Genomic DNA, 25,770 nt, shown 5'->3' with positions numbered 1-25,770 from the left:
CAAGGAGTTCCACAAGAGTCAATATTGTCTCCTGCCCTATTCAACCTCTATATGGACCCCCTTGCAATGATCCTGAAACAAGTCAGAATTTCCTACCATCTCTAGGCAGATGACACCCAACTCTACATTAAAATTTCACCAGCTAAAGATATCTAGCACCTAAGCAGCACTCTCTCCACAGTACAATCCTGGCTAACCAGCAACCACCTTAAGCTCAACCCCAACAAAATTGAACTCATTCATTTAAACGGAAGAAAACCCCTTTCCTGTAGATATTTGGCTCGACAACCTCACTGTATTAAACTGCAAACTATCCGTCTCCAATTCTGTCAAATCTATAGGGATTACACCTGTCAGAAACCTGCACATGAAAGATCATAATAATGCCAAAGCTAAAAGTGCCTTCTACACACTGAAGCACCTTAAGAAAATAAAACCCTTCATCACCCCTGAAGACCTAAAGATCCATAGTCCTCTCCAAGCTGGATTATGGTAACGCAATGTTCATGGGCACCCCAAAAACACACCATATCCCTTCGAAAGCTACACTCCACGCAGCTGCCAGACTACTGTCTCCCACTCTCAAGAAACTCAACTGGCTATCGAGACAAGCTGTATACTCAAAACTGCAATCTACTTCACACAAAAAAACACCAAAAGCCGTCCAAAAGAGACCTCTTCAAAGTACTAACACTCTACTCCTGATTCCGCCCAAACTTAAGAAAGAAAGATCTCGCACCTGCTCCTTCTCTGGGAATGCTCCTACAATATGGAAATCGCATCCAAATGATTTACCTGACAATCAATCATTCCCTCACTTCAGGAAATGTTTTTTACTTTTTCTTCTCAATAAACACCTAAACTAAGTGACTGGCCTTATGTTCCTACCTCTCACCCTCCAAATATATCTGAGTATTGCTACCTCTGGGAAAAACTGTTCTTCTACTTCCCGCCCCCAACTCTGCAACACCCTACCATAACTGCCTCCGAACTATATCGTCCACTTATCCTACTGTCTATTGTATTCTTCTTTTATATACTGTTACTATGTATTTTTACTTTTATTTACTCTGTAACTCTCGTAATTGCTGCTGAAAAGCGCTCTGATACCCTCAGGTCAAGTTCACGCTATACAAAACTCGATAAATAAAATAAATGATGCTAGTGTACACACTTACAGTTTACAAAACTATTGAACATCTTTTATTTAAGATTATAATGATAAGATTATAATATAAGTTACCACGGTTGACTGTTTAGAACTAACCATCAGTGCATCCCAGTAATGTTGGTTAAAAAATACCTGATTTCAAAGACTGCATTACTCAAAATATTTTTGATGTATACAGAGAGGTTGAATGTGAAAACTACTAGGTCAGTATGGGTACGCATGAGCGACTGCTCGAAATACTGTCTGATAAACAAAATATTAAATAGGATAAGTTGTATTAGTTAGATTTCAAAGAATGTTTGAGTCAACTTTAAAATTATAAATGTGCATATATATGTAAATACATTATTTGTGTGGTTACTGACATGTATTGCTATAAAACATGGACTGAAACACTAAAAGGGATATTCACAGTTAAGCTGATAACCAATACAAAGATGATGGGCTTAAATTAATTAAAAGTAAAGAGACTACCCTTTAAATTCATATTGATCTGGTTACCCTAGAAACCCATAATTATATGCCTAACTGACAAACATACCTGCTTCTTCAGCTCTAAATATTCCCCTTGAACCTGACCAAGATCCTTCATCAGGCGCTTTGCTCGTTCATGGTGATCGCGTGCTGCTTTTTCTATAGAGTGCAGCTCATTCAGAAGGCGATTGTTTTCTTGTTTCAGCTCCTAAGTAAAAATACAGGCATGATATTTAAGAAATCACACTTCTGTTTTCTTATGTCAAACTATCTATACAAAGATGATGACATACACATTTATTTTCAAGAAAAGTAAATTATAAGTGAACTAATTGTTTGGCAACCGAACAAATGCTCATTCTGTAGAAATAAACAGCCTCTATGTTTGAAAACCGTTAAGTTAAAAAAAAATGTGTGTGGACCACCAATGCAAACAAGCATTGGCAACCCCAATAGGTTGGCATCACTCCTTCTACATTTGAGGCCTATTGACTTTTACAGACCTTGGGTTTATACATGTGAGTAATACATCTGAAGCAAGAATTTCTAATTTAAATTAATAAGGCAGAAGTTAAAGTCTGTGAATGTCTGGAGATGGCTGTATTGGTTGTATTATTGGTATGTTATAATATTCTATGCTATTCTCCTCAAGAAACACCAGTGTGAGTAGATACACATCATAACATTCAAGAACAAATCAAACTGTACCTGAAGTGATTTTTCTAGGTGGGTCTTCTGGGCTTTTGAACTCTCTTTCATAGCCGCAATACGCTTCTCTTCTTTCTTCCTCTCCGAAATCAGATGTTCTTGTAAGTAACTCAGATCAGCCTTTGTACTGTCTAGTTCCTTTTGCAAAGCATTTATCTGCCCTGTCTTCTCTTGGATTTGCTGTTCTTTTGTGGACAGGAGGTGCCCTGAAAACGAAGTAGAACTAGCATTAAAACATCCAGTGTTTTTACAATTATTTTGACAAATTAGTTGCTAATTAATTGGCCGTTTGGCATAAATACTTCATTCTGTGGTTGTGGGATTTCGACCCAGAAACTGGAGGAAGAAGAGGTTGCTTACTACTGACTTCATGCATTATTGGTGAGATGGTTCGGAGGGAGGGTTTGGGGCCTTGCAAGCTTCCTATCCAAATCATGTGATATATGTTGAGTTGTCCATGGTGATTGCTATGATATGAGGGTGAGGGTTTTGTGGCCCTCTGCCTAACCCAGGCTAACTATAGCTTTTAGTTTGTGAACTACAGGGGTCTGGTTATGGGTCTCAGTGGTGACAAAGAAGGTGCACTAGACACTTTGTGTTTTAATTAAGGATATGTGGCACAGCAAGTGAGACTGTGATGCTTTGAATACTTTCTCTAGTTCCTTTGCAAATGGGTTCACTTGACCCAATGGATAAACTTTAGACACTCTACGTTTTCAATTGGGGATCTCATTAAAGTGAAATACATATATTAATGCTAGATCATGTACATCTCCACCAAGAAGCCTTTCAGGGAAATGTGACACACAATACATATATTAACAACAACAGGAAGAGTGGATAATATTATAAGACCACTTTATTTATTAAATTCAAATGATGCATGTGGTTTAGGGGTTGGAGTGGGTATCAAAATCTGGAGCTCACCATCTTTATAAGAGTATTGACATGCTTATAAATGTATTAGTTTTCTAAATATTTGGGGGTTAACTAAGAAGACTTGAAAACTGTAAATCCTAATTTTAGGTGTAATGAAGCCAAGTGAACTTGTAACAGGATCATAATAAAATACACACATCGTTTAAACAATGCTATTTATGTATACAAATGAGATCAGGTTAACCACAACTATTAACACCATCTTACCACATGTACGTCACTATGGACATATGAAAAAGGAAACCGTCTGTGCAAATTATAATCACCCCTAGATGAGTGTATCTCTTTTAGTTTTATGTCTCACACATTTACTAGTGTTTTTTCAGATTATAACTTAAACCTTAACTTCAGCTTACAATGATCTTAAATTAAATGTTGCTCTACAAGCTGATTGATACTAGAAAAATTCAACATTTTACTAACTGGCCCTCATTTTAATTAGTTAGCAGGACAAACCAAAAACAAATCTGGGCATTTTAGAACTGCATCACCAGTTTTTTTTGTCACCCAGCTATGCTTTTGATGTAGAAACTGACTCAGCACGGCACAGCATAGTCATACGTACTGGCAAAATCTCAGTTGATGAGTAATATGAGTGATGTAAGACTTAATTATGCGCTCAACAGTGGAGGAGGCTCAGTGAATTCAGTAGGATTCCTACAAAGGAGAACAGGTTACTTACCTTCGGTAACTCTCTTTATGGAGGATACTCTAGCCACATATTCCTGACTTTTAGAATTTCCCAAAGCACCAGGCCTGGATCTGGGAAGATTTTTCAAATAGCTTTAGTACGTGAAAAGGAGGCATTGTGAGGCCTCTGCCTTGCCCTGTAAGTGACGTCTGGAACCTCAATTAGGAGCCATCCAAGCACGCACACGTCAGTTTCTTTTTGGACCCCGTCGAACAAGTTACTTACCTTCGGTAACTATATATCTGTAAGAAACATAGGTTAGTTATAGATTCCTTACCTAGAATTCCACTGAGAAAGTTAAGAAAATTTGAGGAAGAAACAACATTTAAACAATGGGGGATTAAACTGAGACTTGAAAAGCAACCTCCCTATCCAACACCATTTTTACCCCCAACCAGGTCACCGGCGCGAAAAAATACCAACTCAGTATTAAAAGGGGCAAGGAGCACTTCTTCAAGAGTGCACCCCCAAGACATAAAAACATTCTTCTGTGGACAAGAACCAAGGCACCGTGGTCATGCTTCGCCGGTCACCCTACCGAACTGGAAGTCGATTCAAAGTACCATCAATATAGTCAACCACACAAATTGACAAAGGGGAAAGAACTCTGATCATTCCTTGGAAAAGACCAGGCAAATCAGCGTATGCACTTGGAACATCAATGGCTTAGCTAGCAAAAGCAACGATCCAGAGTTTCTACAATATTTAAACTCATTTGACCTTGTACTGCTTCAAGAAACCTGGGAGGAAAAGGCATTTGAGCTGCAAGGGTTTATATCTTGTTGTCTTTCAGCAAACAAAAGCTCCACCTTCGTTCGCAGATCAGGGGGTTTAATGATTTTTGCCTCAATAGCAACAATAGGCAAGATCATGACAATAGAATCTCAAATAGCTCCTCCAAGCGCAATACAGGTGGCAAAGATCTCACTCCGGTTAAATAACCAACCTCAAGATGTTATAATAATCAGTATTTACATCCACCCTAAACAGAAACGACAAGCTGCCGACGAACTGATAATAGCCTTGGTAAAAATAATGGATGAAGAGGAATCTGATTTAATTATCCTGGCAGGGGACTTTAACATGCTTCTTATCAGTTCGGATCCAGACGATGACCTTAAACAATAACTTAGCGCTGCATGGAGAGTGCCAAGGCAGGGCTCCGCACAAAATAATAAACCTGCAAATTACTCAAAAAATCTACTTTGACAATTAGAACACCTTAATTTAAGAGCCTTGAATGGACGTTACGCTGAAGACGATCCACCGGTCACAACTTTTCATTCCGGCAAGCAATCCTCCCATCTGGACTACACATTTACATCTCTAAACATGGTTGGCAGGGTAACGGCGTTCAAAATAGGAACGAACAATCTTAGCGACCACCTGCCCCACGAAGCCACAATAAAAGTCAACTCACTTCTGGATACTGAACCACATACAGGTGGTTCAGTGACTTCAAAGCTAAGGCGGCTACTGTGCAATCCCTGCAACATTGACTCCCTAAGCCTTGCAGCGAAAACTCATTTCATTGAAACGGCAAGCTCCACAACAAAGTTGTCAGAAGTATGGTAAAACTTCATCCTAGACATCAGTGTGAAATTGTTAAAAGGCCCGCCAAATAGGTCATGACAAAGAAAGGGAACATCAACCAATTTACAACTCACTCCAGAAATGAAAATGCAAAAACGGTTAATAAACCGAACACTGAGACAGATGCGGAAGGATCCAACAAATTACAACTTGCAAATAATCCTACGGAAAGCGAAAAAACTGCTAAAACGGAAGAAATGGGAAAAACAGAAACAGAAAAATGACGAGCTATGGGCGAAACTCCTCTATGAAGTAAAACGGAAAAATAGCTCAAGGTTCTGGCAAATGATTAAAAGAATAAAGAACCCCGACCATCTCGGCCTAAACTCAAATATAACGGAGGAAGCATGGACTAAATACCTCTTCAAGTACTTTAATAACACAAACGCCGCCAATGAGGACAGCTTGAAGAGGTGGTGACAAAAAAGCACAGCAAAGAATCTAAGAGGGAAAAAATTGACAATAACAACACAATGGCCATGACCCAAGAAATAGGCACGAAAGGAGCCATGCTACCATCTTGAATAGATAAATTAATGACAGACCCAAGTTCGTCTTTCCACACCGAGTCTGGACATCAGGCCACCATGTCAGCCGACATCAAAAGGCAAATAGCCAGGGGCAGACCGACAGGTGCCCCCAGACCTAACGGCATTCCACCAATGCTGTACAAATCAGACCCGAAATTTTGGAGCGTAGCATTAACACAGATATTCAACAACAGAAAGAACACCCAGACTCTTCCAGACTCCTGGCATGGGTCAGTAATCAGCCCAATCTTCAAACATGGCAATAGGAAACATCCAAACAATTATCATAGACGTGGAGGCTAAATATTTTGCAGGAACCATACTGGAGGAGCTAACATCATGGGCATCTGAAAACTCAGTAATTCCGATCAACCAAACAGTTTCTGCAGAGGTCAAAGGACCACAAACAACATCACGGCACTGACCCTGCTGATGGATGCAGCAAAGGAGACCAAAAATCCCCTATTTCTCTTCTTTATTGATTACACTGCTGCATTCGACCACGTGGAACGTAACATACTCTGGCAGAAATTGGACAACTGGGGAATACCTAAACATCTCCTAGACGCGCTGATACAACTCCATTCAAACACCTGGATTAAGGTTAAACTAGGAGTGGGTACACATCTCTCTAAACCCATTCCGACAACAAAAGGTTTATAACAGGGTTGTGTAATAGCACCGATCTTATTTAACCTTTTTCTTGCTGACCTACCAGGGGAACTTGATAAATGCCTCTGTCACGCACCGAAACAAGGGAAAATTCCACTGTCCAATCTGCTGTATGCAGACGGCTTGGTGCTGATAAGCCGGACACCTATAGGCCTCCAGCATCTACTAAACATAGCCCACTCCTTTTCAGAAAGGAACGCCCTGCAAATAAACTTTAATACATCTAAGGTTATGGCAGTGAACTCCAAAAAAAAAAAGGAAAATCAATTGACATGTAAACGGACAAGGGCTGGACCTGGTAACCACCTGTAAATATTTGGGAGTAATTCTGGACTGCAAGAACTCGTTCAAACCTCAATTGGATTCCTTACGAGGAAAGGGAACCGTGACTTACCTGGCGATAAAATCCTTAAAAGCCAAACTCCCCGATCTAACATTCAACCCTCTTCTTCAGGTTCTGCACGCAAAGTTTCAGCCGACTCTCACATATGGGAGTGAGTCCCTTCAAGGGAAGGACGCCGCATTACTGGACATAGTAATAGCTAATTCATACAGGGCTATTTTTAACCTGCCAAGATACGTCTCGCCTGCACAAATCCGGTTAGAATTCGGTATTCTGAAACAAACACTAGAAAGGCGGAGTGCGTATGTTACCAGCTGGCACAAGATTCGTAGCGCTGAGGTTGGTTCTTAAACTCCAACGTATGGGAAGAGCTGCTCCGACATCGTAAATCCTCAGCTCAAAATTATCTATTTAATTCACTTCAAGTCCTGGGTCTGTCAGGCCTTTGGGGCACTCCAACCGATCCTTCTTTCCAAAAAGTCGCAAAAAAATCAGCACTAATCTTCTCTTCTATTGATGACAAGGAGGCATTAACAAAAAGAGCGCACGGTTGGATCACACTCAGTGACTATGGAAGAATGCAGCCACAAGCATATCTCAACATTGGAATGAATCTAAAAACGAAAGAAAAGTTTTTAAAATTACGCCTCGGCGTAATTCCGGTAATCCCGCATTTACCACCCTGGGTAAGAAAAAAATTCTTGCAGCAGTGCCGCCTGTGCAAAGCTGACAAGGAAAACATCATCCCTGTGATGTGCATTTGTCCTAAATTAAAGGACTTGAGGTATAATTTATTACGACCCTCCTTCAAATTACATGGCGTCCGGACATGCAGGCAGGCGGTTAAACTGTGCTTTAACCCCATCAAAACAAACCTAAACTGTTGGGTCGTAAAGTTTTTTGATTTAGCAGAAAAAAGATACAAGAGTGTTTGATGACTGTTGAAACATTTTATTGACAATTATGAACTGATATTAATCCAACTTGTAAAACTGAGGAAACCGTGCATAATGAACTTTTAACGATTTTTAGCAATGTTTTTACTGCTTTGTAAAGATTTTAATTAATCATGTACAAATAAATTACGTACTTACTTACCTTACCTAGAATTACCCCCAGGCGTCAGACTGGATCCGGAAAGTTTTTCGTCAGCAGTACCTCTGCGCGTCGGAAGGTGGGGTCGGTCGGCTCTGCATCCGTCATTGGCGTCATGGTCGCCAGGATGACATAGAGGTACCTACTTAGACGCAGCCCTCGCGCGCTGACGTCAGTTCTGTACACGGCTTTCCGCGCCAGAAACGCAGAGCCATGCAAGACAATGACCACTGATGCACAAAACTAGGGCCCTGAAATGATGTCCTTAACCCTAGAAATCAGTTCGCAGAACGGGGAGGATGGGTGGGGCGGTAAGGAATCTATAACTAACTTATGTTTCTTACAGATATATCGTTACCGAAGGTAAGTAACTTGTTCATCTGAAAGAAACAGCTAGTTATAGATTCCTTACCTTAGTATAGAACCCCGGAGGTTGGTCTGCAAAGCAAGTTCACACCAGAAAGTCCTAGAGAACAGAACGGCCAGAGAAGCCGTCTCCCCGGACTTGACTCTCCAGGCATTAGTGTTTTGTAAACATGTGCAGTGATGCCCATGTATCTGCCTGACAGATGCCATTGTGAGGAACTCCTCGTCCCAAAGCAGTAGTGGCTGCCGTCGCCCTGGTGGAATGGGTGCGGAGCCCCACTGGAGGTTCCTTTTTAGCCAGAGAATAGCAGGCTTACATACACAAAACGAGCAATCTAGAAATGGTCAGCTTGTGTACGGCCCAACCTTTCTTTGCGCCCACGTAGCCAACAAAAAGTTGGTCATCCACTCGGAACTGTTTAAGCGATCCAGATAGAAAGAAAGCGCACGTTTTGGGTCCAGACGGTGGAGCTTCTCTTCCTTTTTAGAAGGACGCACTGGCGGAAAGAAGGTGGGCAAAGTGATGGTTTGCCTGATGTGAAAGGAAGTAACCACATTGGGAAGAAAGGATGGACAAGTCCTAAGGACAACCTTGTCCGGATGTACAGCCAGAAAAGGAGGTTTGGATGAAGGAGCCTGGAGCTCGCTCACTCACTCTTCTAGCAGATGTGATGGACACCAGGAATACAGTCTTAAGAGTTAAAAGTCTTAAAGGACAGTTGTGAAGCGGCTCAAAGGGAGCGCACATCAAATAGGTCAAGACCAGATTCAAGTCCCACTGAGGCATATCAAAGGGAATAGGTGGAAAGAGATGAGTTATGCCTTTTAAAAAACGATTAACAACCGGGGACTTGAAGAGAGAAGGCTGATCAGGAAGCCGAAGAAAGGCAGAAATGGCCGAAAGATAGCCCTTGATAGTGTCCAGAGCAGAGCCCTGCTGGGCTAAAGAAAGGCGGAACAAGAGAACCTCAGAAAGAAGGGCAGAAAGGGGATCCACAGCCTTTGCTGTGCACCATGACACAAATTTGTTCCATCTGCAGGCGTATACCGTCTTAGTGGAGAGACGCCTAGCTGCCAAGATTACGTCATAAACTTCGGGAGGCAGGTCAAATTACGTCAACTGCCGTCGCTCAATCTCCCCGCAAGGAGGTGGAGGCTGGACAGGTTCGGATGGAGGACAGTCCCCTGCTGCTGCGACCAAAGATCCTCCCGAAGAGGCAGTTGGATCAGAGGATCGATGGCCATGCTGAGCAGCTCAGGATACCAGACTCTTCGTGCCCAATCCGGAGCCACAAGAATGACTTGGGCCCGGTCGCGCTTGATCTTCTTCAGCACTCTGGGCAGAAATGGTATAGGCGGAAAGGCGAACAACAGACTGCAACTCCACTTGCGACGAAAATTAACTCTTATCAGTTGGCATCACCGTCATCATATCTGCCCTGCACATATTCTTTGTATTTAAAACTGCGATTTATGGCACTTAGACTGGGGGAATGGCACCTGATGAAACACTTACCTATCTGGGAGGGGTTGCGGGGCCCCGGTGGAACCTATGGAGCATGTTGCATGCCTCTGTCCCGGTCTCCTGACTCAGTGTAGACTAAAATTGAGGCCAGAATGGAACAGACTGGGCGTTTGGACCTGCAGGCAGGCAATTATTGCGGCTTTGAACCCAGAGAACACAGTTTTAACCCTAAGTTTTACTATTTTTATTTATCATGTATATCGTAAATTTAACCAGCAAATTGCAGGCCCAGTAACAATTCTAGAGAGAGTCACAGGTGTCTAAAACAAAACTGTAGACCTACAAGATTTCATTCTGGTCCCCCCTGTGCTTTTGATGCCTGCAATATCAGGGTATGCGATTCCGAGGATTTTTTATTGATACTGCTATTTGACGGCTGTTTTAATGAAATGTTTACACTCTCTGGGTCTCCTTATAATTCTGGGCCTTCTCCTTAGATTCTGACAGTAACACTCATTTCTTTGCCATATTATCAACATTTTTGCTGCTACCGAGTTTTAAAATTCGATTTTTATATAATTCCTGGCCATTTTAATTATCTTTTTAGTATATGTGTGGTGTGTATGTTCTGCTTTTATGATTATATTTTTAATCAAATAAAGTTATCCACTACCTGCACTCGAGACGAAAAGCATCGCCTAGCGAGTGCCGCCATGGAAATTCCAACGTGCAGAATTGCTGACATGGCGCGTTCTCTTCGATGGTGAAGAGATCTAACCAAGGCTCTACCCACTGTTGAAAGAGACCTTGCACCACCTCCGAGTAAAGACGGCATTCGTATTCCATCATGTACCTACGGCTGAGTTCGTCCGCCCTGGGGTTCAGGGAACCTGCCTGGTTTGGAACCACCAGGGATATGCCCTGATGTTCCAGCCGTGTCCAGAAGCGGAGGGCCTCTTGACATAGGGTCCACGACGCCACCCCACCTTGTTTGTTGCAGTACCACATGGTGGTGGTGTTGTCTGTGAACACCTGCACTACTCTTCCCCGGAAAGAGGGAAGTAATGCTTTCAGTGCAAGCCGGATCGCCCGCAGCTCCAGAAGGATGAAGTAAAGCCCGGACTCCGCCGGAGACCAGAGGCCTCTGATCTCCGCCTCTCCGATGTGGCTGCCCCATCACAGAAGGGATGCGTATGTCACCACTGGTTGGGAAAGAGAGAGGGATCTGCTGTTGATCCAATCCTGGTTCGTGACCCACCACTGCAATTGTCGTGCAGTGCCCTCCGAGATCTGGACGCAATCGGACACATTCCCCTGATGTTGTGCCCACTGGAACTTCAGGTCCCACTGCAGAGCCTGTATATGCCACCTGGCAGGATCGACCTGTAGGATGCAGGAGGCCATGAGGCCCAGCAGCCTCAGGGTCATCCTGACCGAAACCCGGAATAGAGGCTGAAAGATCGTAATCTTAGCCTGAATATCCTGGACTCGCTGTTTGGGAGGATAAACCCGAAAATGCGTTGTGTCCAGAACGGCTCCTATGAAGAGGAGCTTCTGAGAGGGGATCAGGTGTGACTTTGGCACGTTGATGGAGAACCCCAGCGAATGCAGGAGGTCGGCCGTAGTCTGAAGGTGGGAGAAGAGAGCCTGGGGCGAGCCTGCCTTCAACAGCCAGTCGTCAAGATAGGGGAAGACTGGAACCCCTGATCTGCACAGGTGAGCTGCGACCACCGCCATCACTTTCGTGAACACCTGAGGGGCACTGGTAAGGTCAAAAGGAAGCACGGTAAACTGAAAATGCTCGTTGCCTACCATGAACCGCAAGTAGCGCCGGTGGGACGGCAGGACGGGGATGTGATAATAGGTGTCCTGCAAATCCAACGCTATCATCCAGTCTCCAGGGTCGAAGGTAGACAAGACCTGAGCTAACATCAACATTTTGAACTTCTGTTTCCGGAGGAAGCGGTTGACGCTTCTGAGGTCCAAAATAGGACGCAGGCCCTTGTCCTTCATGGGTACCAAAAAGTAGTGAGAATAGCAACCATGACCTACTTCTGGGAGAGGAACGCGCTCAATGGCTCCCTTGGCCAAGAGAGCCGACACTTCCTGCTGGAGAAGGCCCAGGTGATCCTCCGACATGTGATGGTACCGAGGAGGCATGGCTGGAGGGGTAGTCTCGTATGGGAGGGAGTAGCCCCTTCGGACTATCTGCAAAACCCACCTGTCCGACGTGATGGTCCACCAGTGGGGGAGGTGATGGCGGATCCTACCGCCCACTGGCGTTTTTTTTTAATTAGTTTTCCTTTAATACAGGAAGATTACAAAGAAAAGGAAAATAAAGTCAAGGGAATTTTCGATAGCATTCATCAGACATAGCAGGATTAAATTGAATCCACAGCATTTTTACAGAGGCAGGTACATTATATACAGTACTTTTATCAGAACATGAAGTCAGTAATCCACACGGGTATTCTTATTGCTCTTCGCAAACTGAAGAGGGCACCCGCTTGACATGGAAGCGCTAGACCTTAGGCTAATTACATGTTTTCATATGGGAAAAAGAAACAACAACGTAATAGCGTCTTCTACATAGGCACAAATATATAATGAGACATAAGACATATCCCAGGAGAATCTGTAGGGCAATGATACACATGTCAGCTTTCCAGGCCGGTTTAAATGTCCCATATGTGGTGTAGGTTGAAGAAAATAAGGGTCCTTACTGCTCCAGTGTCTCAGGGACGTCAGACGGAGATTCTGCGGCTCGGGCGAGAAAATAGCTCTGCAAGGGACTCCAGATATTTCTCGGCCTCGAGGCACAAGGTAAGGTTTCAGCATACAGAGTCAATTGGTCTTGGCAATAAATCAAGTCCTCCAACCACTCCTTGAACTTTGGCACCCGCCCTCTACTCCATCTGCAAGCCACTCTACGCTTAGCTAACAATAATGCGATGCGTAAAAGTGTGTGCTCTGCGGTAATGGGTACCATCTGGTGCAGAGCGTCAAACACTTGGGACCAATATTCACTCACTTTAGGGAACCCCCACGCCAGGTGTAAGAAATCAGCCCCTGGGCTGCCACATCTATCACAATTGTCTGTTGCTCTCAAATTGAATCGAAACATTTTTACAGGAGTATAAAATAGGCGTTGCAGGAATTTATAATGTGTAATGCGAAACCTAGAGCTGGCAGAGACCTGCTCTGTTTTAAGGCAGTAGTATGTCCACTGGTCATCAGTTATGTCATATCCCAATTCCTGAGCCCACTTAGCACGAGAAGAGCTGAGAGGTTCCGTCTGCTGAGTGCGAATAGCGTGATAGAGCACAGAGACCAAGTGTCCTGGCGATGTGGTGCGTAGCAGCATATGTAAGGGGACATAGGTTGAGGGTTCCTGAGGGAAGTCTGGGGTAATAGACTGTATGCCTTGGCGGAGCCGGACATAGAGAAATATATCTAGCGATGTTGGCTGTATCCCTTGAAATAGGTTCTCAGAGGTGCGAAATTTCCCATTTTGATAGAGATCTCCCCATGTGGTGATTTTGGCGCGTTCACAAAGTTTGAGGAATCCGGTTTCTTGTAGTAGCGGCATAGGAGGATGATAGGAGAGTGGGAGGAGCGGGGAGTATAACATCGGGCAGGGAAGGAGAGTCAGAATGTGATGCCATGCGTCAACTGTGTTTGTGATCGTGGTAGGTTCAGTGTCGTGCGTGCGAGGAGGTGTGTGCAGCATGCCATCTAAGGGGAGTGGGTCTGCTAGCCAGTGTTCTGTGGCATCTATCTAGGGGGATGAAACCGGTAAAACGCTTAGTGAGCCTTTGCACATACGTAATATAGCTCGAAGTCTGGTACATCAAAGCCCCCCTGAGCATATGGTTGCGCGAGTACTTTCCATTACAATCTTGGTTGTTTGCCCCCCCATATTAGTCTTGTCATTTCCGACCTGAGCGTTTGGAAAAAGTGCCGCCCGGGATGATATGGGATATTTAAAAAAGGTACAGTATTTCTGGTAGGACCACCATTTTAATCAATGCCGCTCGTCATGCGTGAGTCAACGGGAGGGAGATCCATCGGGTGACACTTTCCGTAATCCGATGGATTGGGGTGCCATAATTTAGGCGCATCAGCTCATCCCTATCTCCAGTTATTTCTACCCCTAGATAGTGGAGGTCCAAATCGCACCACTCCAGTGGGAAGTCCAGGGAGAAGCGAGAGGTAGCAGAAGTCAAAGGGAAAATTTGTGATTTCCCCAAATTTATATGAATCCCAGAAAGTTTACTGAACACTATATATTCCCGCAGTATTGGGTTTAAATTGTCTTTCGGATGTCGTATATATAACGTTGTCATCTGCATATAATGATATGAGGATTTGTCTCAGATTACATCTCAGAGCTTTGTCTTGATGATGTTGCCGCAATTTTGACGCTAAAGGTTCAATTGCGAGCGCGAAGAGTAGGGGTGAGAGTGGGCATCCTTGTCACGTGCCACTGGATATAGGGAACGTTTCGGACAGATGCTCATTCATTAATACTCTCGCCGTTGGTAGTTGATATAGCAGTCGTATCCAGTACAGGAATAAGGTAGGAAACCCCTTGTGCTGCGGTACCCCAAGGAGATAGTCCCATTCGACAGAATCGAACGCTTTAGTAGCATCCAAGAAGATTGCCGCCAGTGGCAGTTCAGGAGCAACATTCTGTATTACAGAAAATAGGGTGCCAAGGTTATGAGTGGTTGCTCTGCCAGGGACGAAGCCTGCCTGGGAGTACAAACTTTTCCATTAATAATGCTAGGCGGTTCGCTATGACCTTTGCCAAAATTTTAGCATCGCAATTAATAAGGGATAATGGCCGATAAGAATCACAATGTAACGTTGCCTTTCCAGGTTTAAGCAATGACGTTATAAGCGCTCCCCTGATGGAAGGGGAAAGTATGCCTGCTTCAAGCGACTCCTCATAGAGCTCCTTCAAGATGGGGGCCATAATGTCTACATAAGTTTTATAGAACTCGTCAGGCAGTCCGTCAAGACCAGGGGCCTTCCCAGACTGCATATACATTATTGCTTCTCGTATTTCATCTAGTTCGAAAGGAGCACTTAGGAATTCCCTCTGGGAATCGCCCAGCCATCCAAGGGCTACGTCTCCAAGGAAACTGTCTAATTGGCTTGGCAGTTCGGGCTGGACTGTTCCCATGAGGCACAGGGTCAGACTGATTTGCATATGGCCATGTCTGAACTGGGGTGGCAGAGTGGGCTAAAGAACGGTGATGGATTAAACCCAGATCAGTTGACTGGGGGTGAGTGCTTGCAATGTTCAACACTCCGTCCATCATTTCCTTTGGTTTTTGCTTTGTTCGCCATAAGTTGGCAGGGTATGCTCAGACGTGAGTCCCTTGCTCACTTTGCCACTGGATTCAAGCAAGCCTGGCTGAAGACGGCTGAAATGCCAGAAACCGGTCCTAGGAAGCTTGTTTCCGGTCCAGGGAAGACATGGCTTGGCAGTTCGGGCTGGACTGTTCCCATGAGGCACAGGGTCAGACTGATTTGCATATGGCCATGTCTGAACTGGGGTGGCAGAGTGGGCTAAAGAACGGTGATGGATTAAACCCAGATCTGTTGACTGGGGGTGAGTGCTTGCAATGTTCAACACTCCGTCCATCATTTCCTTTGGTTTTTGCTTAATTCAAAATGGTGCCTGCGCTGCGACGTGTAAAGTGTCGAGTAATGTACGGTAAATGTAGTTAGGATATCAGCCGTGTCACGTTGTAATATCTCGCCTGGCCCCATGATCTCTAGTACACAATTGGAGGAGCGCGGACGCTGTATAATTTCGGCTAATGCCCTCCCAGGCCTCTCTCCCTCCCCATATCTCCGGGCCACCCAGTACTTCCTTTTAAATTTCATTTCCCTATATGCAGCCTCAATATATTCAGAGAGTTTCTCCTGGAATGCGTGCTGGACACCCACATCCCCACCCATCCTCAGCTGCGTCTCTAGGTCTTTGAGTTCTGTTTCTAGTCTTCTAATCGTTCCTTGTATGTCTCTTACTACTCTCAAGCCTTCGGATATACAGAAACCCCGCACTGTCACCTTAAAGGCTTCCCAAATTGTTTCTACATTATCTTTATTCCGTTGGAAGAAGTCACAAATTTCATCCCCTAGTTCGCTATGGAAGACTGTGTCCAGGAGCGTTAAAGGCTGAAACCGCCAAGTGCGACGCGGTTTGTATACCCAGGTGGGGCAATGGTAAGCTGGACCGTGGAGTGGTCGGAATATGTTCTAGTTAGGTGCGTGACATCTTTTATGAGGGGACCTACTCCTCTGGACACTAAGCAGTAGTCTAACCGTGCCCATGAGGCAGCCTGTGCTGTAAAATGCGTGCCCTCCCGTGAAAGTGGGTGAATGTGACGCCAGGCATCCAGCAATCCAGTTTCCGCTCTGATACCCTTTAGAACATGGTATGATCTGTTGTAGTGATGTGGTGCGGGATTTGATCTATCTTCAGCGGGGTTGAGGGCTACATTAAAATCGCCGCCCCATATTATACTTGTGGACCATATATCAAGTATTTTTCCCAACAGTACAGCAAAGAACTCTGGAGTGTCCACATTTGGGCCATAACAACTCACTAGAGTGATAGAGTTCGTACCTAGCCGCCTCCACACAATAGTGTAACTCCCATTGTAATCCAGTAGAGTACCCGCAAGGGCAAACAGTGTCTGTTTTTCAATAAGTATTGCCGTGCCTCTGGCATATGATGAGTATGAGGAGAATAAACGGTGGTCTGCCCATTTAGTAGCAAATGTGGAGGGGCGTAGTGGATGAATATGTGTTACTTGGAGTAGCGCAATATGTGTATTGTGTCTATCTAAGTACGCCAAAAGTTGGCGACGCTTTCATGGGATCCCCAGAGCCCGCACATTCCATGTAACTATCTGCAGACTCCGGTGTGCCGTTAAGTCAGCCATACGTGCCTAAGTTGTGCAATAAGTGGTGGTGTGTCTCCTGTGTACTGTGTGTCATATACATCACAACACCATACCTCTGTCTTTCACGAATTAAAATATCAGCTACCCATAAACATGAAAAGGAGCCCGTCCCCCTCGCCCCTTTCCCATCCCTCCCACAACAGCACCCCAATTGTGCCGGAATTACATTTCCCTCCCGAAACCCAACATTTCCCCACCTGAGCCTTTCGGTAAAACATGACCAACTTAAAGTAGTGTCTTGTGGAGGATCACCCATAGTGGGGAAACCACAAGCGTGTCACAATTCCCTCCCTGCTTCCAGTTCCCACTCCTAGCCGCAGTAGCGACAGGTGAGACACAGGAAGAGGCAATGGGAGGGTGCTCGGCTCTACGTCGTGGAGACAAAAAGAAAAAAGACAATAGTGTCCAAGTCTTACGTTTAACCCATAATATAACTGATAATCTACCAAAGGATGTAAGATACACTTAGCTGGCGTCTACAAGTTGATTGTGGGACCATTTGACTGCAGTTGCGGATCGCCGCCCTGCTGTCTGGTAGACCAGATGTCGTGAGTCAGCAGTGTAACAGTCCCATTGATGCCCAATTATTAGCGTCAGGCAGGCTCGTCTTTCATTCTCCGACATCACGAGGGGCCACCCCTCTCCGGAGAGCAGGACAAGTTGGAGTGATCGTCAGAATTCCGTCGAGGTGATTGTCGGTTAATACTTTTGAGGAACTCTTCGGCTTGATTCGGAGTCACAAAGATCTTTTGTTTGCCCTGGTGCGTGACCCTTAGGCATACCGGATACATGAGTGCAAAGTCAATTTGCGCCTTACGAAGCTTCTGTTTCACTGGAAGAAACTTGCGGCATGCTTCCTGCACAGTTACAGTGAAGTCTGGGTACATTGTGAAGTCCATGACCTCATATGTCAAGGTCGTCTTCTCGCGTGCCAGGCGGAGTGCGGTGTCACGATCGCGATAGTTAAGAATCCGGGCTATGATAGGATGCGGAGTGCTGCCTGGAGGCGGGCGGGGACCCAGAGACCGATGCACTCGTTCCACAGTTAGATGAGGGGAGAAGGCATTTGCTCCAAAAGTATCACGCAGGAGGCGTTCAATGTAGTCTTCCATGCGGCCTGTATTTGTGGTTTCCGATATACCAAGGACGCGTATGTTATTTCTTCGACTTCTAGCTTCAAGATCCTCATTCTTAGATGCTATTACTTTCAGAATGTTGTCCATTTGCGTCATTTGGTTCTGTAGTTGAGTCGTACCATCTTCCTTGTCTGAGATCCTTCGTTCTGCTTCTTTGATTTGCTCGTCATGCTTGTCCACTTTCAGCACCAGGAAGTCTAAGCGGCTATTCATTGTGTCCATCTTGCCTGACAAGGAGGTGAGACTCTGCTGCATGGCCAGGAGTAATGTTTTCACCTCATCATCAGAGGTGGAGAATTGGGCTTGGGTTGAGTCATCCATATTTTGTGTTGGTTCTTATGTACTGGAGCGTGTGACTGCCTTTTTCGCATCAAATAAAAGTTGAGACCCCCACTCCCACGACCACCACCCGCACCAACTGCCTGCTGGCCTGGACCAACATCAACGTCGACGACACCATCAAGATCATGAACACCGTCCACTCGGGATCCTCTGAAGACCCCTGCCCACATCACATCTTCAACAAAGCCAGCAGCACCATCGCACCCCACCTCCGGAAAACCATCAACATCTCCTTTGAGACAGCGACTTTCCCGGAGAGCTGGAAGCACGCAGAGATCAACGCCTTACTCAAGAAACCCAAGGCGGACCCCAAGAACTTCCGACCCATCTCCCTGCTCCCGTTCCCGGCGAAGGTCATCTAAAAGGCCGTCAACAAACAACGGACTATCTTCCTCGAAGAAAACAACTTCCTGGACCCGTCCCAGTCCGGGTTCCGCAGCAACCACAGCACCGAAACTGCCCTCATCGCCGCCACCGACATCAGGACCCTGCTTGACAACGGAGAAACCACGGCCCTCATCCTCCTGTCAGCCGCCTTCGACACGGTCTGCCACCGCACACTCAGAACACGACGCCGGAATCCAAGAGAAGGCCTTGGACTGGACCACCTCCTTCCTCTCCAGCAGAACTCAGAGCGTCCGCCTCCACCCCTTCCCCTCCGAAGTCACCAAGATCATCTGCGGCGTCCCCCAAGGCTCATCCCTCAGCCCAACGTTGTTCCACGTCTACATGGCACTGCTCACCCACGTAGCACGACGACACGATCTCAACATCATCTCCTATGCCGACGACACCCAGCTGATCCTCTCCCTCACCAAAGACCCCTACACCACCAAAACCAACCTCCACGAAGGAATGCAGGCCATCGCCGACTGGATGAGAAACAGCCGACTGAAGCTGAACTTGGACAAGACGGAGGTCCTCATCCTCTGACCCACCCCCTCGGCCTGGGACGACTCCTGGTGGCCGACTGCACTAGGAGCACCCCGTACACCCACCGACCACGCACGCAACCTAGGGGTCATCCTTGACTCCACCCTCTACATGACGAAGCAGGTCAACGCTGTCTCCTCCTCCTGCTTCAACACCCTCCGCATGCTTCGCAGGATCTTCAAGTAGATCCCCACCAAAAAGAGAAGGAATGTCACCCAGGCCCTCGTCAGCAGTAGACTGGACTACGGCAATGCACTCTACGCAGGAGCCCCTGCCAAATTCCTGAAACGGCTCCAACGCATCCAGAACGCCTCCGCACGCCTGATCCTCGACATCCCTCGCCGCAGCAACATCACACCCCACCTGAGAGACCTGCATTGGCTCCCCATCAACAAGAGGATAACCTTCAAGCTCCTCACCCACGCACACAAGGCACTCCACAACACCGGACCAGCGTACCTCAGCAGCCGACTCAGCCTCTACACCCCTACCCGCCAGCTCCGCAGACCACGCCCTCGCCACCGTCCCCCGCATCCGAAGAGTGACCGCCGGCGGCAGATCATTTTCCCACCTCGTCGCCAAGACATGGAACACCATCCCCATCCGCCTGCGGCAGACCAAAGACCTCCTAACCTTCGGGAGACTCCTCAAGACCTGGCTCTTCGAACAGTAGCAGCGCCCCCTCCACCAGCGCCTTGAGACCCTCACGGGTATGTAGTGCACTTTATAAATGCTATGATTGATTGATTGATTGATTGACTGATTGCCGTCTTTCCGGCTTCCCCATAGTGAGGCGTTAAGATGAGGTAGGCCTTCCTTCTGAATATGTTGCTGATACTGCGGCAGGAGTGTATAGCGCAGTGGTCAGCAGCGGCGGAGGTCTCCAAGCCAACTCCAGCGAAAGTGCCACCCCAATTCTCGTACTGGATTAGAGTAGGAAGAGGCAGCTTCACCGGTATATCAGGTCTCCAGTGGAATGGGCCCTACAAAAGCCAGTGCTGCTCCACAGTGTGAGCACGAGTCGAGGCCTATGGCAGCGACAAGGGGACGGCGGGGGCCGTGTCAGCAGACGTTTCTGGGATCGTGCTTCTGGCTTGTTGATTTGCCCCCGGTCTGTGTAATAGGAGTCGTCGCAATCCAGTTAGTGCCGCTGCGTAACTCAGCGTGAATGTATGGCGCGTCCCACAAGCAACAGAGTAGGGCCCACAGGACTCCCGTGGCAGACCGTCCTATAGTTCCGGAGTGAGGATGTATGGGGCAGTGTCCAGGGTCCAGCGCAGTGCCCCCTCACCATATATGTGCAGTGTATACTCACAGTTGTTCTGTCCGAGCTACACGTTACTTCATCAGCAAGTAGCCGACGTCGTGAACACCTCTCTCCACGCTGCAAGGTATGAAGTAGCGCCTCAGATCTCACTGGCCAGCACAATGTATACGTTCCCTGAGTTTTAAAACCAGTGTCTCTGCCGGCCCACCTGTAGCGCATGTGTCTCCGTTGACCCGTTACCTACAACCGTCGTCTGCACGATGTGGCTGTCACTATGCTTCGATGCGATATTTGTAGAGTGCCACCAGGTGCGCTGTAAACTCGTTAGGGGTGCCGGTCTATAGCGCCAATCCGTCTTTCAGGGCAACGGTCTGATGATTCGTGAGAGGCCAGGAGCTTGTGGCGCTGCAGCAGTCACAACCGGTACACCGCAACGTCGTGTTGCTGAACTGTCAGTAGGGGTTCTGCGCCTGGGCCCCACTCCCGTTATCTAATTAGCTCGGGCGGCACTCTTCTGGAGCTCTCCCACCTCTGAGCTATCGGCTTGTCTACTTCGCTTTACTGCCTTGGGGGGGGAGGGAATAGCAATCCCATTCATGTGGGTAGCGCGTGGTACATGCTGACGCCCGCTGTGTGGATCAGCACCGCCTTCGCCATCAAACGCCTTCCACTTGTTTTCCCTTGCTTCCTTCCGTATCACGGCTGAGTTGCCTCCTTAGTAACTGTTTGTGGTCATGGATTGCCCCTGATGTCATGCGAGCCCGTTAAGACCCTCCGAGTTATGGCGCCAACTTTCTCTTCGGAATTGCGGCCCAGTGCCTCGTGCTTCCAAACAGATTACTCCCCTTTAGAATAGATACCAAAGTAGTACCTTCCCCGGTAGTGCTTCTGTGGAATGACTCAGACCAAAATCTCCTGCAGGACCAAACAGCCAAATGCTCTTTCCATCAGACCTGGTTGTTATGCCAGCAGCACTTCGTGAACATGTGTACTGATGCCAACATTGCTGCCTGACAAATACTCAGGACAGGCCTCCACATGCCAACACAGTGGTAGCAGACTTGGTCCTGGTGGAAAGGGCCCTCAACCCTTCTGAAGGATGCTTCCTGGCCATCTTGTAACAAATCTTATCGCCTTCTCTGATGTGGGTAGACTATGTGGTAGTAGGGAAAGATAAAGGAGAGCATAGCCCCATTGGATTATCTGCAGGACCCACCAGTCGGATGATATGGCTCGTTACCCATAAGAAAATGCCTGATCCGGCCTCACACAGGGTGATTGTGAGCCACTAAGGGAAAACCTAAAGCAGCTAGGATGCTTCTGCCAAAAGAGCTGGGGACTAGGAGGTACGTTAACACTGCGAGCCTGGACGTCTGCTAGATCTACTACTGTGACCTCCAGAGGACTGGGGTGCCTGCTGTTGGGGTGGTGGCCCTGGACTCTTGTCCCATGTTCCGCTATAGAGGATTGCTTCTCCAAAAGAGCCTGCCTGGGACATCAATGCACAAAAGTGTTGACACTGAACGTTCTCTGCGATGGTGAAGTAATTCATCTAGTGTGCTCCCCATTGCTGGAAGATGCATTGCACCACCTCTAGATGTTGCTAGTATTCCTGATCCTTAAGGGGTTGTCAGCTGAGTTTATCTGCCCTGGCTTTTAAAGATCCTGCCTGGTGGTGTACAATCAGTGCTATGTCCTGACTTTCCAGCCAGTTTCAGAGGCATAGGGCTACTTGGACAGAGCCCTGCTTGTTGCAATACCACAAGGCGGTTATGTTGTCCATGAAGACCTGAACCAGCGTCCCCTCAATGAACTTTAGGAAAGCTTTCAACACCAAGCAAATGGCACAGAACTCCAGCACTCACCTTAACTTTTTGCATGAGTTAGCTGGAAGTTCTGTCACTACAGCTGCCCTACAACACCTTCTTCCAGGACAAGTTGGTGATAAGGACTAAAGCGGCCTTTCTACCAAAAGGTTGTGTACGGCAGGGGGGGATTTTGGCCCCTCTGCTGTTTACACTCTATATTAATAAGCTAGGGGACCTCCAATCAGTCAGCAGTAAATATATTCCAAGAGCAGGGTCCAAACTGATACCTGCACTTCTGTACGCAGGCGATGCGTTGCTGTTTGCCAGGACCGCTGTAGACCTATAAAAACTTTTAAATGTTTTCATTGATTTTACGGATTCACTTGATTTAGCCACTACATTTTCAAAATCCCACACCATGACGATAGGCAGTAAAAAGGCTGCTAACTCCAAGTTTTTGTGTAGGGTGGCAGAATCAACCAAAGTGTCTACCTTCCCTTATTTGGGGTGTTGTCTGATGATCGAGGGACCTGGGCGGAGCAAAGACAGCTCAAAAAGAAGATTCTGGCAAGAGCAGTAGTGGCTACATGGGACTTTGCAAAAAGGCTGGGGTCAAAACCCGTACCTGCCCTGCTTAAGGTGTATAAAGAAAAATGTATTCCTATGGCCACATATGGGTGTGATGTCTGAGGCTATAAGGACGTGAGTGACATTCAGGGGGTTAAAAATAAATTCATGATTTGCCTTTTTGCAGTCCCCTCTAGCACCCCGGCCTTTATTTTGCATCAAGAACTTGGTCTGGGGTACAATTCTGACCTTATTGCTGCTGCGGCCCTGATGCGTTGGCCGAGAATCTGGTCAAGTTCAACTACCACCTTGAACCAGCTTGTTATAGCAGACTGTATTGCCCACGAGGGTGCTCTATGCAGTCCCTGGTTAAAATACATCACGGAGTAAATGAAATGGCTAGGCTGCCCCGACAACTATACTAAATCTAGACCCTAAGGTTTGGCAGCCATCAGGGATATGAAACAGAAGTTTCGGGCTAAGCAGGAGGTGATCAGGGAGGGCATGGAGTTTGCCAAGCCCTCAGTGACAAGGTACGTCATCTTGAGTGAGGGCTCTCAGATACACCCTTATTTGTCACTGGTCCCCAATGTGCAACATCACTTTGTTTTAACCAGATTTCGGCTGAACCTGGTTATTAGCCTTCCCCAAGGATTACTCAATGCCTGGTGCCCTAAAGCCATTTTCTTGCGATAATTTTTTCTGAGCAGGATACCTTGCATTTTTATCTTTTTGGGTTAATTTTATAACCCCCTGCACAAAAAGTTCATACTGCCATTACTTAGAAATGCTAAAAGTAAGGCCTGCATTATTATATTTACAAATGCTTCCCTCCCCTATGGTGTGCTATGGGGTTGTGAGTTTCCTGTCAGGGGCCTGAAGATTCAGGAAGAAGATGTCCCAGCAGTAGCTATCAGGCGTTCATTTGGATATGGGTAGGGCATTATATGTATCATATAGCACTTCCCATGGTGTAATCAAGCTGTCCACTTATTAACCACTTGTCACTTCTGTATTTTATTAATTGTATTCTATGTTCATATTGGTAAATGACTCCTGATTCCTCATAATGAGTTTTAATTCAATCTGCTAAGTGACTAATTCTAGTATACCTACTTGTATGATGGAACCTCTGTTAATGGTTATGTGCAATTTTTATTGAATTTTTAAAATGTCTCAAAATGTATTGTTTTAACTGTCTGTTTTTATGGCTTTTATTGACCGAATTAAGTATTTTGAGTCACTGACTGACACCCTTTCTCCTCAGCCTGTGTGTCACACATTTGATGTTCTTTGTCCCACCTCATCCCTCGAAAGAGACTCCATTATTTGGATCCTAGAAGAGCAATCAGCTCTTTGTGGGGTTCCTTGTGTGGCAAAGAAAGACAAGGCAGTGTACAAGAGGATATTATCCAGGTGGATTGACCTCTGCATCAAGATCAAGAAGCACCCCTTGAGGGATTTAGACCTCACTCCACCAAAACCAAGGCTCCTACAACTGCACTGGCAAGTGGAATGCCTGTCCTGGATATTTTCCAAGTTGTGGCATGAACTTCTACACACAAGTTCAAGAAGCACTACAACTTGGACAGCACCAGGTCTGACAGGCAGGGTAATTTGGCTGTTCGCTCCTGCGGGACTTTTTAGTTTGAGTCATTCCACAGGCTCATCACCGAGGCAGGTACTGCTTCAGTATCTATTCTAAAGGGTGAGGAATCTGTGATTAGAAGTTTCCACCAGAAGAACAAGTTACTTACCTTTGGTAAAGCTCTTTCTGTTGGATACTCTAACCATAGATACCCCATCGCCCTTCCACTTCTCTGCTCCGATGAATGGAGTCTCTCCCATCTAAAGGGGTGCCACTTTAGAGATCTGGACATAGTTACGAACAACAGGTCTTTGGGCTCTAAGTCCCAGGGAGAAGATGGTGCCCAGAAAGAAAGTGACGTCAACACACTTGTGTATCATCTAAATGCAGTTCCAGCTGTCGCTTCCAGGATATAGTAGATTTGACATTTAGCTGCATGACACTAAACACTGGCGTGCAGGGCCTATGCAGAAAAATCTACGGGTCCAGTTTGACACCTGAGGATATTGTACAGGTGAGGAATCTATGGGTAAAAGCATCCATTAAAATCACAAATTTTGCCATGCAAGGATATTGCCTTTGTTCCTAGATTCACTTTCATCCATGGCATTTTATTGTCTGTATGCAAAGGGTTCACCTCCTTTTTCTGAGAGTCTGGTCGTCTGAAGCATGTCTGTTCTCAGCCAAGTTCACCTCCTCATGAATAGTGTATGAAGAATTTAGTGGGCTGAGGGTTCTAACAGATCAGCTACCCCACTTATTATCTGACTGGAAATGGATTATGCTACTTACCCAGTAAGCATCTGTTCTTGGCATGTAGGGCTGTAAATTCACATGCTTTGCATACTCCTGCCATCTAGTGTTGGGTCCGGATGTTTGCAAGTTATTTTTCTTTGAAGAAGTCTTTCCAGTCACGAGGTAAGGTGACTCCTCTTTTCGGTGATAGTGCACATGGACATCGACTCCATTGCTGGATTGTTTTTCCGTAAGAGGGTGAGCATGAAGTAAGTGAGTGTAGTACAGAAATGTCCATACGTATGTAATGTATATAATAAGAACTGCAACAACTACAGGTGCCCGGGGAGGTGGGAAGGCGCAT

The 25,770-nt window shown here is 46.3% G+C and overlaps 1 protein-coding gene across 1 annotated transcript in view; it reads right to left on the bottom strand.

Annotated features, from left to right (window-relative positions):
* The window catches only part of CNTRL (centriolin), a 1,084,252-nt gene that overhangs the window by 82,664 nt on the left and 975,818 nt on the right, over positions 1-25,770 (bottom strand). The window contains exons 38-39 of the mRNA XM_085613596.1: positions 2,354-2,559; positions 1,713-1,853 (exon numbers count right to left, since the gene is read on the bottom strand). Of these exons, the coding sequence (XP_085469722.1) occupies positions 1,713-1,853; positions 2,354-2,559 (347 nt within the window). The remainder of the gene's footprint in view (positions 1-1,712; positions 1,854-2,353; positions 2,560-25,770) is intronic.

The sequence above is a fragment of the Triturus cristatus genome, chromosome 1_2, assembly GCF_964204655.1.
Source record: "Triturus cristatus chromosome 1_2, aTriCri1.1, whole genome shotgun sequence".
Taxonomy (NCBI): domain Eukaryota; kingdom Metazoa; phylum Chordata; class Amphibia; order Caudata; family Salamandridae; genus Triturus; species Triturus cristatus.
Note: the sequence above shows the minus strand (reverse complement) of the source record. Positions and strands in the feature narration are given on the sequence as shown.